At 46.8% G+C, this 19,460-nt stretch overlaps 1 protein-coding gene across 1 annotated transcript in view; it reads right to left on the bottom strand.

The window, feature by feature from the left end:
• Positions 1-7,712: 7,712 nt before the first annotated feature.
• Positions 7,713-19,460, bottom strand: part of ADRA1D (adrenoceptor alpha 1D) — a 72,533-nt gene continuing 60,785 nt past the window's right edge. Inside the window, exon 2 of the mRNA XM_073342927.1 lies at positions 7,713-8,281. Coding sequence (XP_073199028.1) covers positions 7,713-8,281 — 569 coding nt within the window. The remainder of the gene's footprint in view (positions 8,282-19,460) is intronic.

Below are 19,460 nucleotides of genomic sequence, written 5' to 3'. Positions count from 1 at the left end.
CAAAATACTTTGCCCCAAATCCAAAATATTTCAATTGTAAAGTGCTGCTGTGGTGTCCCACAAGAGTTACAGTCTGGTTGCTCCCATGATTCCATTCTCCCCATGCTGAACTTCACCTCCCATAATGCATGACTACCATATGACGGCCCATAGGCACTGCCTCTCTTTACCAGGAAGGGAGATCGTGATGCTTCATGGGAGATGTAGTCCAGCCAGGGAGCCGGATGCATAAAGGAGAATGGGAGCATGAGACACCTAAGCGACAAGTCCTGTGAAGCATTTCACAATGGAAATATTTCAGGTTTCGTACATTTTTCAACTAAAAATTGAAAATTTTAAAGGAAAGCAGATATTTTTCAGAAAAAAATCATTACACACACCCCCCCCCGCACAATTTTCCATCAAACAGCAGTTTCAATGGAAAAAATTTTCAACCACACCTAAATCTTAACATTTATGATACTAGGGTCCCCTTTTCCACACCAGAACCCCCACCCCATCTCAGGACACACACTCCCTCCAGAACATGCCCTTCCCCATTCAGCAATGTGGGAAGAGCAAGGTTGTCATGACCCCTGACACTGTCTGTGATCCTCAGCCTGAGACTTCCTGGGTTTAGATCATTTCAGGAAGAAATAGCTTCTTTTCAAACTCCCATTGTATGTACCAGCTGGTCAAACTTTTATAATCTTTTTAGACCATTTATATGTGGGTGAAAAGACATGAATTTAAAAGGTGTGCTTTATCACAACCGTCCCTCCCATATTTCAAAAATCATATCAAGCAACGATACTGCCCCTTAATAATAATACTGCACCTTTTATACAGCATTGTGCGTGTATTTGGTACAAACCAAAATATGTGCATTCAGTTTTGTAGACTTTACATCAATCCAACGTACCTCGAATCACAGCACAGAAATACTTTGACTAATAAATACATTGAGGATGAAAAATAAAAATCTATACATAAAAAAAAAATCCAGATGTTGCTAAAGGAAATGTACACTTATATACACACTGTAAACAATAGAAATGTAACCAAACTTCAGTCCAGCTTAATGGTGGATAAAACCTTCTGCCCTCTAGGAATGGAAGCTGGGAGGTTCTGTTGACATAAGTGCTGCAGCCAGCCAGTCTTGGCATTAGTTCATTGAAGCAACAAAGTATAACAATGCTAAAAGTGACCCCAGAAAGCCAGTATAATGAAGTGAGAGCCCTTGGACACCGGTGATGCATGTGCTTTATGAAATGGTCCAATGATTAATCACTTGGATGGTTTGGAGATGTTGGGACAGATCTTCACCTAGGGTACGTCAGCCTGGTTCCACTGAAGTCAATGGAGCTATGACATGGGCATCAGCTAAGTATCTGACCCATTTCCTCACCCTGGTAAAGGAAAACTGAATGAGGAAAGGTCTCCTCCAAAAGTTCTGCTCTTTGGAGGGCCCCTGCCGATTTCCTTTGGTGACGGGATCACAGGGCAATGCACTGGCTATAGACACCCAGATCACAAGTGTTCTAGCTAGATGTCCCCCTCTCCCAGCAAACTGGGTACATTAGTGGGGGGAACCCAGGCCTAATCTGAAAAAAGTTCTTCTGGTGGATGCTTGGTAATGGCCAATCATTGTCTGATAGGACACAGTTCAGGATTTCAGATCACCACGAAAGGAAGGAACCCTGTGCTGGTGGATTGTGGTTGTTGGTGGTGGTGGTGGTTGGGGGGGGTGAGGGGTTGAGGACACTCCAATGGAGCTCCAGGGGTTGCAGGAAGATGGAGAGAGAGGGCAGGTAGTAAAGGAAAGCAAGGGTCCACTTTGCCTCTGGAAGATCACAAGATCTGCAGGGTTCTAGCTATCTAGGTATTTATATGGCCCCCATCACTACAGTTAGGATCTGAGTGCTTTGGAGGGCGGGGAGGGGCAGGAGCTGAGCCAGCTGCACCTTGTGTTTGGCTCTTTACTTGGGCGTGGGGGGAGGGGAGCAGAAACAAATTCTGTCTCCTTGACAGAAAGAGAGAAAACCCATGTGAATTTCAGCTGGTGCAGTCATTGTTCCCCTAGAGGAGGGAGAATGGGGCCCCTGTTATGCACAGCATGAAAAGGAACCAGGGCAGAGGGTTTTTTGTGGAGGGATATTTTGTGCAGGAGAAGGTTAGGCCAAAGCCATATGCTCCTTTTAATCCAAGAGCCTAACAACACTTGCCTCTGATCTTAGTGCAAGGGGTTGGGAGCGGGTGTCCTTGGGATTTACCAACTGATTTTTACAGTGCTGTTTAAAAAACAACACTTCCTCCAAATTTGAACACCTCCCATGTTAGGATACAGAGGTTTTTGATTCAGGCCCAGTTTAAGATTTTCAAACTGCATCCACAGCTAAATGTTGCAGCTCAGGTCCAGCTCTAGTTTGGATAATGATGATCAGCTCTCATGCTTCAGGGCATAAGTCCCTGCAGGGGTCAGGAAGGAACTTTTTTTCTGATGGACATTGTTGCACAGTTGGGTACATGCATTAAGGGTTATTTTCTCCTTCCTTTTCAACATCAGCTATTGGCCACGACATGGAGACCAGACTGCATGAACCGTGGCAAATGGCATCTTATGCTAATTAAAATATTCCATGGGTTTTTTACTGAATGTGAATTTGATACATGTGACCTCTGCAATAATTCAATTACATATTGGTTCATTAACTTGTAAATATAGGATTTACAGATTATATCATATGGACTTCTATAGTTTATTGGGTAAAATATCTACTTTCTGACGTGTACTTTCTGTGCTGGGTTTTATTTTTCTTTGACTGGATTCGTGATAACCCTTCCTCAGGAGCCATTATGATCAATTATGTAAATAAATATGCATTTTCAAAATGAGTGCTTGTATCAAAATATATGTCATTCCACATTGCAATTATATCAGTCACAGGAAAATGTCATTTATAAAGTGTTTATCAAAGTCATTATCCAATCAGGTAAAAAAACTGCATCTTTCCAACTTCCCTCATGAGTGTTTTTTCACTCCTTATAATAGTTATTTATATGAGCCAAGATATTGGTTCCCTTGATAGACTGGGATGGTCTCTAAAGCCATTTTAGACTCGAACTATCTACAGGAAACACTCCAGCCCATATTCTGACCCACTGATCTCATGCCTGTCAATAGCAACGGGAGCTTTGTGTGAAGAGACGAAGGCTAGCTTATGACCCTGATTCTGTTCTGGTATCCCTCTGATGTAATTCCACTGAATTCACTGGAGTGACTCTAGATTTACACCAGTGTAATCAAGATCTAAATCAGACTCCCAGCAGGTGTAAATCAACACAGCGCCAATGGACTCAGCTTCAATGAAGCGATGTTGATTCGTACCAGCAGAGGATCCGGCTTTCCTTTTTTTAGAAATGCTTATTTTCTATTTATCTCAAATTGTCGGATAAAATCCCTCAAATAAGTTACATTTTTCTGTCATCAGTATTTAACCAATGCTAAGGTTTGGGCTCCAGACTGACCAGGAAGATAGAACTGAATCACCTGAACATGGGCAGCTATAGGTTATGATGTCCCAGCCTATCTTGAAGGGTGTTGTAGCTTCCATATGTGCTTAGTTAATACCCACTCTGATCTCGAAAGCAACCAGAATCAGTTGACAGAAGGGCAGAATTTTGCAAGACCCCGTAAAAGTATTGCACAGCAGCCAGTGTTGGAATCCTTTCCTCGGATGGATTCAGCCTCTCTGCACGAAACTAAGCCATCCCTGGTAGGGGGAACTTGTATCCCTGGTTTAAACGAAGAACAAAAATGCTGCCTAAATGCACTAGGCTACAGCAAGTAGCAGGTATTATTAAACAGCATTATAGCAAATGCGCCCCACATAATTCTACTTTATGCTCTATGCGTCTCCAGATGTCTTAATTCAAACACCGGGACAGCTGCAATTAACACAACAAAGGAGATGTGTGGGGTTTGTTTGCTTGTTTAAGCCTAGTTTTATCTCCTCTGTTCCCCTGCAGCCCTGAATAGAACCCGGAGGGAGAATCGGTGAAACACCCAGCAATTAGGCATTGCTTTGCTGAATGCTTTCAAGTGATCAGAGGTTATACATTCAGGTATATGAAATCATAAAAAGTGAAACAGAAGAAGCTAATTTAAAAGGTCAGGCAGAAGTGTTAGCAGCAGCCTCAGCAACTTGGGAGGAATATTTGATAAAATGCTTGCCAGGAACAGCTAGACAGCCCTGGAAAATCTTCAGTTTATGAGAAAATATCTGTGATTTGGGAAATGACAGTATGTTGGTGTATATATATGTGTGTGTGTGTATCTGTATACAGCATATAAATCTACACACACAGAGACACATGGATGGATGTATTCTCATCTCACTGAATGGGAAGTTACCCGCATAAATCCATTAATATTATATGAAATTCCCATTTAAGATCAAATTTCCATCCTGCCCTTAACTAGGCCTCCATTTTGGTGGGTGCAGTTAACATCACTTGTACAACTCACAGCCTGATTGCACCTGGAGGTCAGGTATTTAGATGGTTAAATGTCCGCAAATTACCACAGCTACAAACGTGGGCCCATGATTATAAGCACCTTTTGCCCCCAATGTGCTTTCTTTCCCCTGCAGTCAGCAGATCTGGAATAGCTACCTGTTTCCATACAGCACCTTACCTGTCCAATGGATTAGTTCTATTGTCAGTGCAGATCTCCCCTTAATATCAATGGAATACATGCCCATGTGTCTGGAGTAGGGGGACGAGGGCAGGGTGAATGGACTCTTCTCCTTCCAGAACTCCTGACAAACCACCTGCTCTGGACTAGATTCCAGCACCAATGACCACACACCGCTCTGGCTTTGCCTACCTGGCGCTGTCTCATAGTGCTATGGGCCCAACAGTGCCTTTAAGCTGCAAGCTCCTCGGCTTGGGGGCTCCCACCTTTGCATGGCTGTACTGTCCCAGGCATGGCTACTCAATGCTTAGAAGGGCCTGCTCCTACTCATCGGAAGTCTTTCCACTAACTTTAATGGCCGCAGGATTGGGCTCCAAACAATTAGCAGTAAATAAACAATAACTGCAAATTGAACAGTGCCCATCAACTGCAGTGGGAATTTGGAGGGGGCAGGGTTGGGCCCTGTGTCATGCTTTGTATGTTAACCATTTGCAGGCACTGTTCTTATACCGCTAAAGGGCTATTTGGTTATTCTCAGCTCACCCTTTATTTACGGTCACTGCAGGGCTCCTACAAACCCAAAAAGAAATACGCTTTTCCCACTGAGAAGGCCCAATTGGGTTCCCCTTGGGACTTTTGGCAGGATTGGGCAGACTGGGATTTCTGAGCGCTATTTGGCAAGCCTCTTAGCAATCTCTGAACACACACTGTAATGAACCAGACGTGGTTCACAGCGAGTGCACCATTGGCCAGTGCTGCTTGATATTGTTGGCTTCCTGCAGGGAATAGTTTGACACACACCAGACTTGCTTGTGCAATAATTCATTTCGTTCAGTGTCAGCTTGACAAGGGTATTGCAGAGTTCAGCTACGACCCACTCCATACACTGCATCTCGGTATCCAATATATTAGTCTTTCTTTCTTTCTTTCTTTCTTTCTTTCTTTCTTTCTTTCTTTCTTTCTTTCTTTCTTTCTTTCTTTCTACACTTTCTGTATTGCGTTTCCATTTAAAAACAAAGAGCAAGGAGGACAAAACATAACACCCAGTTTTTCTAACACTGTGAGCCTGGCAGCTGGGTTTCTCTTCTTGCAAAAGCTTAGTCAGAGAGGCTGGATAAACATACACCAGGCCCCAGTAATGAAAGCCATGTTAGTCTTAATGGGCCAAATTTGCCCCAGGTGGGACTGCACTGACCTGGGTGGGATTACACCTGGGATGAATTTGACAGCATGTCTCCACTATGGAGCATGGTTTCCTATATTTTAATTTGCACCAGAGAATGGACCTGAGATAAGACTTTTAGACTCAGACCCGCGCTCTGCCCAAGTCCCCAGGGCATTTGAATTCAGGGATTGTGGGCTGAGCCTATTTCTAAACTTAACATAGGTTCTTTGTGGAGCCTCCTGGGCTCATCAGTGGCCCAAAAATGCAACAAAATAGACACATGAAATACGCAGCTCGGTGGAGTGTGACCAACTAATTGGCTGAGTGCAAATATACAACAAAGCATAACACACCACACTGTGCCTGGTCATACTAGGTTGGTGCTATCGATGGTGCCCTTTTTTTTGCGGGGGGGCCACACATCTTCTTTCTCCACATAGTCTAGGGCACTGGAGACCACTACATCCTCTCGGATGAGGGCTCACTCTGGATCTGTGCATGGTGGGCAAAAAAATGATCGCTACCCTTTTTGGCCCTAGCAAGAGCAAACAAAACCGACAATTACTGAGGGCCACTGAACGGTTCAGCTTGGGTAGCTCTGCCGTCTCGGCAAGGAATTGTGTCAGAACGGCACAAGAGCGATGACTATCATCATGGACTGACTCAGCTCAAGAACCTGGCGCATTACAAGGGGGAACTCCAACCTCTATGGAGAGATGTTTGACTTTAGCTCTGACACACTAACCTCAGAGATGGGCCTACATGGAAACATCCATCCGAAACTATGGGGAAGTTTGAGTCTTGAGCTGAACTTTGCTGCCCACCGTTTCTCTCTTATTGTTTGAGAGGGAGAGCGAGAGAGAGAGAGGAAGAGGTGGGGGCTGAAGAGCCAGACACGTCCAATATCCAAAAGCACTCCTGGCAGTGTTTCCTCGCTGCTGACACAGAGCAACGTGCACTCGTGCTGGTGCTGGCAGTGGGTGCTGTGCAAGGCTCAGGGTGCTTTTCAAACTCAAAGTAAAATGAGAAGTGTATCTCAGATTTGGATTAGAAACAAGACCCGCTTCCCTTTGCTTCAGCGTGTAAGGGAGGATGACTGTTCAGCCATAAACCCATTTTACGCATATGTAGTAACCTGTGGCCAGATATACCTGTGGCAGAGGAAGGCTAGCTCAGTGGTTTGAGCATTGGCCTGCTAAGCCCAGGGTTGTGAGTTCAATCCTTGAGGGGGCCATTTAGGGATCTGGGGTGAAAATTGGGGATTGGCCCTGCTTTGAGCAGGGGGTTGGACTAGGTGACCTCCTGAGGTCCCCTTCCAACCCTGATATTCTATGATTCTATGATCAGAGACCCCCACAGGCGACAGCAGGAATCAAACCCTGGGACGTTCACCAGAAGCCCTTACCTTGCTGGGAACAGCCTCTGGAAGGAGCTGTGGTCACGTGCACTATGACAGGAGAATTACACCCAGCTTTGGTTCCTTCATGGTGTTGACCTTTCTATTTTTTTTGGAATCTTGAAGGATGCATTCTAGTTTCCCCTGAATTGCACAGCAGCTATGAAACACCATCGCCCGACCAGAAGAACCAGATCATTTCCCCACAGGCCCCACAGTCCCACTGCTTCCTTCACTTGGCAATACAGCGGATAAGACTCTGGCATTGCATTAGAGCATTAGTATTTCCCTTATACTAAGCCCTTAGCACCCTGTAACCTTAGTGGGCGGCGATCACAGAACCTTCCGGTGGCTCATTTGACACCTGATCGCTTTTTCCAGTCTGCCTGACAAACATATCGATTGCATCCCATTTTCGTTCCCTCTAACCACATATAATGCACATTTTAAAACAAACGAATAGTTGTCCCGGGGCTTTAAATATCCGTTTCTCTGAGCCCACAGCAGTCTGGTAAATCGTACACTTGGTAGTCAATAGCCTCCGTGAAGTCATTAGGGATCCCTATAGAAACGGACTCCACCTCCATTTTGTAAGCTGCGGTCATGCCCCCTTTGCAGGAGCCACCCCTTATTTTGTTGGAGAGGCTGTTCATCTTTTCTTTCAGCTGGGTGGAGGATGGTTTTTGGAAAGCGGTGACCATTTTCCACCCTTTGAAGCTTAGCGTTCGCCTCTTAGGGGTTCTTTCCTGGGGGATGGAGTTCAATATGAAAGAGCTGTTGAGGGCGGTGATTCTGGGCCCCATGTCCCTGTCGCAATCCCGCTCCGAGCTGCTCATGGAGGTGGCATGCCAGTGGTTGTCATACACCCTCCAGATGGGCCGCCGGTGCCGGTGGCCCTGACACTTGAGCAGCCGGACGAAAGCTCTCCTGAACTCTTTGCTGGAGCAGGGGTAGATGATGGGGTTCACGCAGCTGTTGAAGTACCCCAGCCAGAAGATGATCTTGAAGACCATGTCGGAGGGCTTCAGGGAAGGAAAGAAGGAACCTTGGAGGAAATTGGGACAAACACGGTTAGAGGGAGGCCACGGGGACCTTGAACGGCAGCTCAGAATATACAACTCTGCAAGGAAGGGCGAAACTGATTGTAACCCTGCATAAAATCAACATGCACCATAGACCAAGATTTGAGGGTCTCACTCTCTGTTTCAATGCCCCAGGTTGAGCGGCACCATTTTGCTCAGCGAGGTACTGCTGAGCAGAAGCAAGGCTGGCAGGCCTGGCCCCTAGGTGCTCGTAACAGTGCAGTCAGACTGTGCAGGAGATGGGAACTACAGTACCCCCCGGCCCAGTGGGACAGCCTCAGGGATGAAACAGCTTCACCAGAGCAGTGCTGATGAAGGCACTCAGCATAGGGGAAATATTTCTCTTACCATCCCCCCACATGCCTGCCCAGCGCCCATCCTGGCTGCTTGGGCTGGGCTCTGGGAACAGCCCTCGGGCCTAAACCATTTCCCACGATTCACAGAGAGACAGGCTTAGAAGCCACAAGCCAGACCACAAGGCAACGTTTCCTTTCTTACCTGTAAAGGTATAAAGCCAGCTTCTCATCTGGTGCAAATCAGTACAGTGCAAGTGAAGTCAATGCAGCCATGCCCATTTGTACCAGGGGAGGATCTGGCCCCTGTGATACCGTCTTTGAGTGAACTAGGTGTTTCAGGAAAGTACCTGGTTGACAGGCCTGGAATCCAAGTCTTCTAAACGCAACAGATATGGCAGCACATCAGACCACCCACTTCCTTGATGCCCTCACAGGAAAAAGCCTCCAAAACCCGGCCCAGCTGGAGGCTCCCAGACAGTAGGGTGGGTGGGTTGTGATGAAGGTTTCTATGATAGACACATGTTTACTTGGCAGCAAGCTGAGACCTTCATCCCAGCCCAAGCAGGCCACTGGACAGCTGCTTTTTCTCAACGCCAGCACAGGCTGGCACAGGTCTCCTGGGGCTGATCTACCAATCCCTTGAGCCATCCAGTTCCTCATTGCAGAGTCTTTATCTGCATGTCTTAGAGGATATCACTCATTTGGCCCTGGATCCTGAGGTGCAGGTAAACCACGTTAACTGCTGAGCTCTTGTGATCAATGAGAAAAAGGATGCAGGGCTCAGAATGAGTCTTGCAGCACCAGCCTGCTGCGGTGGTGAGTGTGGTATATGAACCCAGACAGACAGACAGCACAGCTGTGTGTGACATTGATGGTTTCCCCAATGCTAGCGCCAGACAAAGAACTAGTCCCCAAGGGACCGCTGATGTCAGTCACTGACAAACACTGCAGTGTGCTTGCAAACTATAGAAGAGAGCAATTGAACAAGCGAGACTGAGGTGCTTGTGGAAGCCACAGAGAAACGAGTGCTGTCAGTTATCAACATGAAGGCAGTTCCTGTTTCAAGGCAGATGAAACACTAATAAATTCTGAGGGAAGACAGTAATCTGTACCCAGGGTGCATGTACAGGATCTCGCTGACTTTTATGGAGAGCTCTGTCCCGAGCTGCCGCTCCTCTCCTGTTTGGAGAGCGGAGGCATGTGGCCAGTTTATACAATCCTCAAGGTCCTTGCAGCTTGGATTCTAGCTAGGGAGAATGGAAAAAACAGTGTAGTGAACTATAAATGTGTATATATGGCAAGGAAGTGGGGGAGGTGTGGTGGGGAGCGGGGGACTCCTGGGTTATTATAGCCGTAGATCTGCTACTGACTCATGAGGCCATTTGGGCACCAGATGAACCATCTGGCTAGTGATGTAAACCTACCTCACAGGGGTTTGATGAGGCTTAGTTCAATAGTGTGTCTAAAGTGCTTTGGGATCCTGAGCTGAATAGTGCTTTACTAGTGCACACTATTTATTACTACTTAAGAAACCTAAAGAAAGACGTAACTAAGTGTCTCGTTCAACTGTACATAGTCAAAGCATGCACATACGCCAAGACCCTTTTTAACTCCCAGGAGAGATTTACAATAGATGGTGTATTGGGATAATAATTTTGTCCTTCTGTGGGGAGCAGCAGAACCCTACCCATAACTCAAGGAGCCAGGGATACATAACTAAATTAGATTTGCCTTCAAAATGTGTATCGGTTCTGTAAACCAAAGAATGGACTGAAAAAGAAGAGGCAGCCCCTACCAGCTTGGACATTTATCAGGGTCTGATATTCAAGGTCATATACATTTTAGAGAATGAAATCTTTTCTATAGAACTTTGAAACCGCCCTGTAGAGCTGAATAGGGAAGAACCTGAAGTGTCTGGTTTCAAAAGTCCACAGAGAGGTAAGTTGTCGCTCTGTTCAATTCTATAGAACTTTTCTGTAATAGGGAGGTGCCAAATGCGACCATTAACCAGGCTATGAGCGGCATTGCATCCTGCAGAACCAAAAGTTACCTTCTGTCTCTGCCCCCCATCACAGGCTGCTGGCTCCCCATTCTGTTGTGGCATCCCAGCATGCACCACACTGGGACATCACTGCTTTTGCATGGAGTTGGCTGTGTGATTAAGTCATTCCCATGATTACCAAGCCCAAAATTTCAAAAATCATGACTCAGGTGCACAAAATCATGAGATTTAAAAAATAAATAAATGTGGGGTTCTTTTCATTTACAATCTGGCCCTGGAGCCTGTAGGGTTCCCTTTTTCAAACTTGTCTCCCCAACCTCGAGGGCTAGAAATGTACTTTTTATTTTAAACGAAAGCTGAGATTTTCACACAATCACGTGACTCCAGAAGCTGGGAGTTAAAGAAAAAAGTGAATAGCATGAGCCCTGGGAACACTGTTTTACTGCTAATTTATACCTTGGATGTGTGTGTCCCCTTCTGGGATAGGAAAAGGAACTGGGGCACAAAGTTACCCTCTAATTATGTCTTCTTTACTTTGCCCATTTTAACAAATGGCTGCTTTTGTAGATATCGTGGGCCTGCTCTTGACAGGGATATACACTGGCTTCTACCCATGTACAGCCTGTATGGTGGCCCTTGAGTGGAGAGTCCACCAAGAGAAGAATGCAATGGCACAGAACAGCCACAACTTCCCTCCCACTGCAGGGACCAAATGAGGGAGTCCAGCCCAGCCTGAAAAGCCTTAGGCGCTGGCTCAGGAGCGGGCAGGACAAGAAGATATGCCGATTCAGCACATGGCAGCAGCAGCCTTGCACAGCACAAACTCTGAGAGAGGGTGAGTGGTGGGATTACAGACCAGGGGTGCAGTCTAAGGGCCAGCATAATTCAGAGAGGTGTAATTCCCTGCAACAGCTGCTGTGATTCTAGGCTTCCATCTTCATAGCACCACTATTGTCTTTTGAACGGGATATTAATTAAACTTATTGGAGTGCTTTTTGGACCTGGAAGCAGAGTGTTCTAATTGATAAGGCACTGGTCCTGGCTTCTATTCTCAGCTCTGGCACTGTCCTTCTGCAACTCAGTTCACCTTTCTGTGCCTCTGTTTCCCCATCTGTCGAAGGGGCAAAATGGTACGGACCTTTCTTTGCAGAGTGTTTGGAGATTTGCAGCTATAAAATTGCAACTTAATCGCTGACTGTTATTCACTCTTGAGCCTTTTAAAAAAAATTTCAAACAAAATATAACCTCTCAAATCTTCCCAGTTATATTTTTGCTTGCTCTTTGCTTTATTAACTTTAGAAGAAACACACAAGCAAAAATACAATGCAGTGAGCAAGAGGCTTAAGGATGGGATTGTCACAATTACCAAAGGGATTTAGGTACATGAGTCCCAGTGACTTTCAATCCCAATTCAGGTAGGCATTTGTGACAACCCCTCTCTGAATTAATGTTATTAAATCAACCAGGAATTTAAAATTAATGAATTTAACATACCATAATAATTAATTTAGCATGATTAAATTAAACGTTATTCCACTGTCACTGCAAAGGAATGCGAACAGATCATTGCTTTGTGCTTTCCACCTCTGTTTTTCTTGACAGAAAAGAACAGGACCTCCCATCATAGCCAGCAGGTGTCACTGTTGCACCTGCAGAGTCTGCTGCTTATTATTACACAGAAAAGCCTGAAATAACTTTCTGACTCAGCCTTAACTGCTTTTAATTTTAGCTCTGGGTGACAAATCACGACACTGTGTGACTGAGGGTTAATTTGTATTTTAGTAAATATCATTAGCTGGGTATCATTATTATTTTATCTGCACACATAACCCTGGTGTCAAAACAGTCGAAAGGGTGTTGAGAGTCTGGCATGAAGCCACAATGATCCAGAAATTCAGCGTTAAGGAGAAAACCTTCCATGGTCCAGTGAGGAGCTTCCAAAATCAGCTGATAGATGAACATATACTCTATAAAACCCAGGGCCCTAATTCAGCAAAGTACTTGAGCACATGCCTAACTTTAAGCGTGTGCTTAAATCCATCCCTGTTCTGCACAGACCTTAAGTGCATGCTGAAACTATAAGCATGTGCTCAGGGCCTATTGAAGCCCAGGGGAGTTAGGCACATGTTTAAGTGATGTCATAAGGAAGGCTGGACTTAAGCATGTTCTTAAAGTTAAGTATGTGCATAAGACCCCATTCAGGAAAGCACTCAAGCCATGTGTTTAAATTTAAGTATGTTTTTAAGTTCCATTGCCCTCAGTGGGACTTAAGCATGTGCTTAAAGTTAATTATATGCTTAAGCAATAGCCTGAATAGTGAGGCTTTCAACTGGGACCAAAACCCCGTGCTGAACCAGGGCTAAGTGGAGATTTACAGCAGCTAACTCTGAACGTTTAGGCTTTTGTTGATCTTTGAAACAGGCAACGCTATTGTCAATAGAGATGTGCAACACCAAAACCACTTGAGCTGTGATTAAGTGGCTGGGTTTTACCCGGGTACAATGATTAGTGATACTGTGGCACATAGGAGCCTTAGTCAAGCTCAGCACCCCACTGTTCGAAGTGCTGTACAAACACCAAACAAAAAAGAGCGTACAATGTAAATATCAGACAAGAGGCATCAGCTGGATACAGACTGATGGGGGAGTACAAGGAAACAGACACAACGCTGGTCAGCATGCCAGGCCGCTGGTGTGCCAAAGCCACCGACTAATTGTTGTCAAGTGTTTTTGTAGGTATCCTGGCAAAGGAGCGTTTTACGGAGGAATGGAAAGGGGCACAATGAAGCAGCTTTGTGGGTGTTTCTGGGGCATGCCCCCCAAGGATGAGGGGCAGCCTCGGAGAAAGCAAGAAGGCGCTGGTTTGAAAATGTGACAAGTGGGTGCTGTAGGCTGGCATCACGGGCCAATCGGAGCGGGAAGTCGACATCTCAGTAGTGAATGTGAGCGGATTGTGACGGGCCTTGAAAGTGAAGAAAAACAGCTTATGTTGGGTATGACCAGAAGGGGGAGCCAGTGGAGGCATGCAAAGAGAGAGGTGCCCTGGTGAAAGTGACAAGCTGGGAAAAGGATCTTTGCAGCTGTTTTCTGAAGGGATGAGAGCGGGGCAAGACTGCATTTGTCAAGGCCAGAGAGAAGGACGTTGCAGCGATCGAGACATGAGATGATGAGAGCCTGGAACAAAGTTTTAGCTGTGCAGATGGATAGGAAAGGCCATGTCATAGACATAGGTTGCAGAGCCGGGGACACCACCTGGACCATGGTCCAACTACTACCTTTTGGCCGTGCCAAAACTGAGTGGCTGGATATGAGTCAACAGTATACTCTTGTTACCAAGAAGGCCAATGGCATTTTGGGATGTATAAGTAGGGGCATTGCCAGCAGATCGATCGTTCCCCTCTATTCGACATTTGTGAGGCCTCATCTGGAGTACTGTGTCCAGTTTTGGGCTCCACACTACAAGAAGGATGTGGAAAAATTGGAAAATGTCCAGCGGAGGGCAAAAAAAATGATTAGGGGACTGGAACACATGACTTATGAGGAGAGGCTGAGGGAACTGGGATTGTTTAGTCTGCAGAAGAGAAGAATGAGGGGGGATTTGATAGCTGCTTTCAACTACCTGAGAGGTGGTTCCAGAGAGGATGGTTCTAGACTATTCTCAGTGGTAGAAGAGGACAGGACAAGGAGTAATGGTCTCAAGTTGCAGTGGGGGAGGTTTAGGTTGGATATTAGGAAATACTTTTTCACTAGGAGGGTGGTGAAGCACTGGAATGCGTTACCTAGGGAGGTGGTGGAATCTCCTTCCTTTGAAGTTTTTAAGGTGAGGCTTGACAAAGCCCTGGCTGGGATGATTTAGTTGGGGATTGGTCCTGCTTCGAGCAGGGGGTCGGACTAGATGACCTCCTGAGGTCCCTCCCAACCCCGATATTCTATGACTCTATGACCCTATGTGCCCAGTTGCAACACCACTCACTCAAATTTGGCCAAGCAGCAACTCACTCTGATCTGGCCCAGCCACCTGCCCCTCCGTCACAAACTTCCTGACCCATGAGTACCTGCACCCACCCACTAAGTCTGAGTGGCATTGCTATGTGGCATGCTGGGTTGCAATGACACTCACTCAGATTTGGAGAGGGTGGGTATAGGGGCTCACGGACCGGGGGACAGGCTGGTAGGGGTGGTGGGGCACCTGAGAGGGGAAGAGGGGGTCAGGAGGCAAGAGGAGAAATTGTGTTTCTTCCCCCACACTTTAACTGGGGCTCAGCGGCCCTGTTAGACATGTTACACAGACAGACTCTGCAAGATGCTTGGATGTGAGGTCCTAGCGAGAGGCCCGAGTTGAAGATCATGCCCAGGTTAGAGCCCTGAGTAAGAGGGAAGACTGTGGTGTTCTCCACATTGACTGAGAAAAGAGGTAGTGGTAAGGGTTTAGGGAGAAGATTAAGAAGATTAAGAGCTCTGTTTTAGCCATGTTGAGCTTGAGCTGGTGGCTCTGAGATGTCAGAAAGACAGGCCAAGATTGTAGTTTGGACAGAAGGAGACAGGTCTGGAGTAGTGAGGTAGATCGATCAGGCATGGTAGCTGTATTTGTTCTTGTGGATGAGATTACCCAGAGAGGAGGTGTCGAGGGAGAAGAGAAGGGGATCAAGGATGGAGCCCCAGGGAGCCCTCACAGGAAGCTGGAGGGGGAATGAGGAGGATCCTTTGAAGGGCTCATGGAGAGCGCGATTAGAGGTAGGAGGAGAGCACAGATTCACCGAAGCCCAGGGAAGACAAGGTCTCAAGAAGAAGAGCATGTTCGATGGTGGGGAGAAGGGGGCTGGCAGGTGAAGGAGGAGGAGGGTGGAGTATTGGTTCTGAGCTTAGGCTAGGAACAGGTCATTGGTGAGAGCAGTTTCAGTGGAGTGCAGGGAGTGGAAGCTGGACTGGAGAGGGTCTAGGGTGGGATTGGAGGAGAAGAACTCCAGACCGATTTTAGACAGCACATTCAATGAGCTTAGAGATGGTAAGGCAGAATGGAGATGGGGGGTAGTTGGAGGGAAGTGGGTCAAGGGTGATTTTTCTCAAGATGGGAGAAACTTATGTTATGCCTCTGTTGTGAGGGGACAGAGCCAGAGGAAAGTGCGTGGTTAAAGAGAAGAGAGAGTCAAGGAGCCAGGAGGGGATGCGAGTGGGCATGAGGGACATCAGGAGACGGGAAGGGGTTAAAAGAGGAGAGCAGACGAGAACCTTCTGCGTCTGTGACTGGGGAGGAGACAGTTGCAAGAGGGGAAGGGAAGACAAGCTTTGGGGATGGGGAAGGTCATGTCACCTGTTGTTAATTTTCTCTTGAAAGACATAAGTGATATCCTGTGCCGAGAGAGCAGCGGAGGCAGGAGGGGAGGGTTTGAGGAATGCGTCGAAGATGGCAAAAAGGCAGCTGGGACTGGCGGTGTGAGATGGCTGAGGTCAGCTACTAGAAATAGGCAGGTTCACCTGCACTTAGCCAGTTTATTTTAAATACATCGGTGCTGGTGCTGGAGACTGGACTCCAAACCCAGATCCTGATCTGAATTTCACAACTGCTTCTCATCATTATTGTGCACTGAAACAAACCCCAGATCTGGGTGCCCCTAACCTCTGGAAGGTTCAAATTCTCGAGCCACACCCATATTTTCCAGCTTAGATCCAGTTCTAATTTGAATGTGGTTCTCTAGGTGTGTGTGTGTCTGTCTCTTAAATACAAAGAGTAGGAGGACAGTCCAGTGGTTGGAGCTCAGGCCTGTGCGCTCGATCTGGTGGGGGTCTACTCCTGACTGTGACATTGACTTCTGTCTGACCGTGGGCAGCTCACGCAATAGCTCCGTGCCTCAGTTTCCCTGCAGGCAAAATGAGGATAACAACCTTTTTCTACTTCCCAGCAGTGTAGTGAGGCTTAATTCAGGACTGTTTGTTGAGTGCAGTGAGTTCTGTAGATGAAAGGAGCAGTAGAAGTCCAAAGTGTTCTTATTTAAAAGGAAAAAAAGAGAGGAAAAGAACACAAAGCTACAACAATAAAGAGAAAAGGAGCGGCTCTTTAAAAATGAATCCTGAACCTATGTCTTGAGTCATGCCAGCTAAGAGATCAATTCGTGCTTACAATAGCACATTTTAGGGAAAAAATACATACCCACACACTTATCACCTGTTGGTGTAATGTGAGTGCTGTAGCTGATCCCTTGTTTCTGTAGTGTCGGAAAAGCTGTGTATTCGAAAAGCAGTAGGAGAGTTCACTGAAGTTTAACACTGGTTGTTTTTCTCCCAGCAGAATTTTGTGTACATACCAAACCTAGGGGCTCATTAGCATCGCTATTAGTATGCAAATATGCATGCCCCTTAAAGAGACACATATTAAGTGCATACATAATTCATCCCACCACTTGCAGTGTGATTATACAGCTCATATTTTATGTCCTTGGCTAGTAACATTATATACATTTAAGCATTCATCAGTCTGGTAGGCAGGAATAATGCTGAGCCTTCAATAAGCCAGAAAAATCATTAGTAAGAAAGAACGAGCTCTCTCTCTCTCTCTCACGCACATAGCCACATGGAGGGCTTTCAGGATTGGGTCTACGTTATGTAATAGTTACACTGCAGATGCTATCCAGGCATGGTGTAAGAATACTGCATATTGAACACACTAAGGACCCAGGATCAAATTTTCAAAAGCACTTAAGTGAGTTAGGAGCCATAGTCCCCTTTTCAAAACGGATTGAAGCACGTAAAAGCCAAAATCCCAGCAATTTTCAGTGAGATTTAGGCTCCTAAGCAGCTAAAGAACAACTAACTGTCACTGAAATCAATGGCCTATGGCATTTAGGCATTTTTGAAATTTTTGCCCCAAATCTTGCAATCCTTATACAGTCCTTCACTGGAGTTTTGCGTGAGTAAGACCAGCAGGATGGGGAATCCCATTGTAGTGATGCATCATTATCCCATTCTCCAGTAGGACCTGCCATAAATAAAACCACGGTACAGTTTCCATTAAACCCTCTTGTTTTCATGTGCTCCTGACTGTCCAAACCATTCACCTTTGGGCTACGTTTGGATTCGGCCAGCAGGTGACTTTGGAGCAATAGCCGCGTAAGTGTTTTGGGGTCAGGAGAGGGCGAAAAAGCACATTTCTCTGTGTGTGCGTGGCCCGTCCTGTGTATGTGCTCTGGGCAGTCTGAGAATATGTGGGTGCAGAATCTGAAAGTAGCGCATGTTTGAAAATACACTGCGGTGCATAGGCAGCATTCAGTTATGAGGGCTGATCTTACACAATGGATGTGGTGCCCGTGTGTGGGTCAGCTGCATGGTGAGATGCCCAGAGAAAGGAACTTATTTAAATGTGCAATGGCTTTAAAACCTACCTCGGCAGCAACCTTTCTCTCAAAAGTGACAGCTGACCCCAGCTCTTCCCTGTCTCCCAGGTTTGAGGCCTCAGGCATTGGGGCTGCGTGGTACATAGGACTGTAATGGGACAAATGTGCTCTAGAGCAGGGGTGGCCAACCTGAGCCTGAGAAGGAGCCAGGATTGACCAATGTACATTGCCAAAGAGCCACAGTAATACGTCTCAGAGGGTTAGCTGTGTTAGTCTGGATCTGTAAAAGCGGCAAAGAGTCCTGTGGCACCTTATAGACTAACAGACGTATTGGAGCATAAGCTTTCGTGGGTGAATACCCACTTCATCAGATGCATCTGATGAAATGGGTATTCACTTGCATCTGACGAAGTGGATATTCACCCATGAAAGCTAATGCTCCAACTCTTTGCCAGTAATACATCAGCAGCCCTCCATTAGCTCCCGCCCCTGCTTCCAGCGCCTCCTGCCCATCGGAAGCCCCGCCGATCAGCGCCTCCCCCTCTTTCCCTGCACCTCCCAATCAGCTGTCTTGTGGCATGCAGGAGGCACAGGGGGGAGGGGCAGGAGCGAGGGCACGGCAGGATCAGAGCAGGGGCTGGAAGGGTTGGAGTGGGGGCAGGGCCTGTGGCAGAGCCAGGGGTTGAGCAGTGAGCCCCCCCTGGCACATTGGAAAGTCGGCGCTTGTAGCTCCAGCCCCGGAGTCGGTGCCTAGACAAGGAGCCGCATATTAACGTCTGAAGAGCCGCATGTGGCTCCGGAGCCACCCCTGCTCTAGAGAAATGAAGTCACTTGATGGGAGATGCTGCAGTCTCATGGGCTAAAGGTGGAAATATGAACCACTCCTGGCTGCCAGTTTGGCTCACTTTGTGACCTCGGGTAAGTCACTTTCCCCCTCAGTTCTCTGTCAGGATACCGATGTTTTCCTACATCACAGAGGCTTGGCTGAATTATGTTCACAGAGCATCCAGGAAACCAGTTAATTTTCCTTTTCACCAGCAGCTTTCCTCCTGGCTCATGGGTGAACACCCTCACCTTCTGCTTATCATGGGGTTTTGAGGACACCTCATTCGGTCATTCCCAGCTGGGGCACCCCCTGGCTGTCTCACAGGATGTCTCGTGGGAAGCTCAGTTAGTTATCAACCACAGTTTCCAAACCCTGTATGGGCAGAGCATCACCCACTGACTCACCATGTAGACACGCATGGAGGTCTCCCACCCACACACTGACCTCTCCTATGCTGCCTCCATCCTGTGGCCTTTGCTCATCCCCCAGGCAGCAACTCAGTTTAAGGTGATACCATCGGATTGTTTTGGGAGTTGCCAGTCGTGAAAATGACAAATGCACAAATGAAACTGGACTGACTCCAATTGAATTCTGGCCTCAGCTCCCTGGATGCAGCCAGAATCTCTGAGCAGCTTCCTTCCTGACGCAGTTGGTGCGGGGGGCTGGTCCTTTCACAAGGACACCCGTTACA

This window comes from Lepidochelys kempii, chromosome 4 (genome assembly GCF_965140285.1).
Source record: "Lepidochelys kempii isolate rLepKem1 chromosome 4, rLepKem1.hap1, whole genome shotgun sequence".
In the NCBI taxonomy this organism is placed as follows: Eukaryota; Metazoa; Chordata; order Testudines; family Cheloniidae; genus Lepidochelys; species Lepidochelys kempii.
Note: the sequence above shows the minus strand (reverse complement) of the source record. Positions and strands in the feature narration are given on the sequence as shown.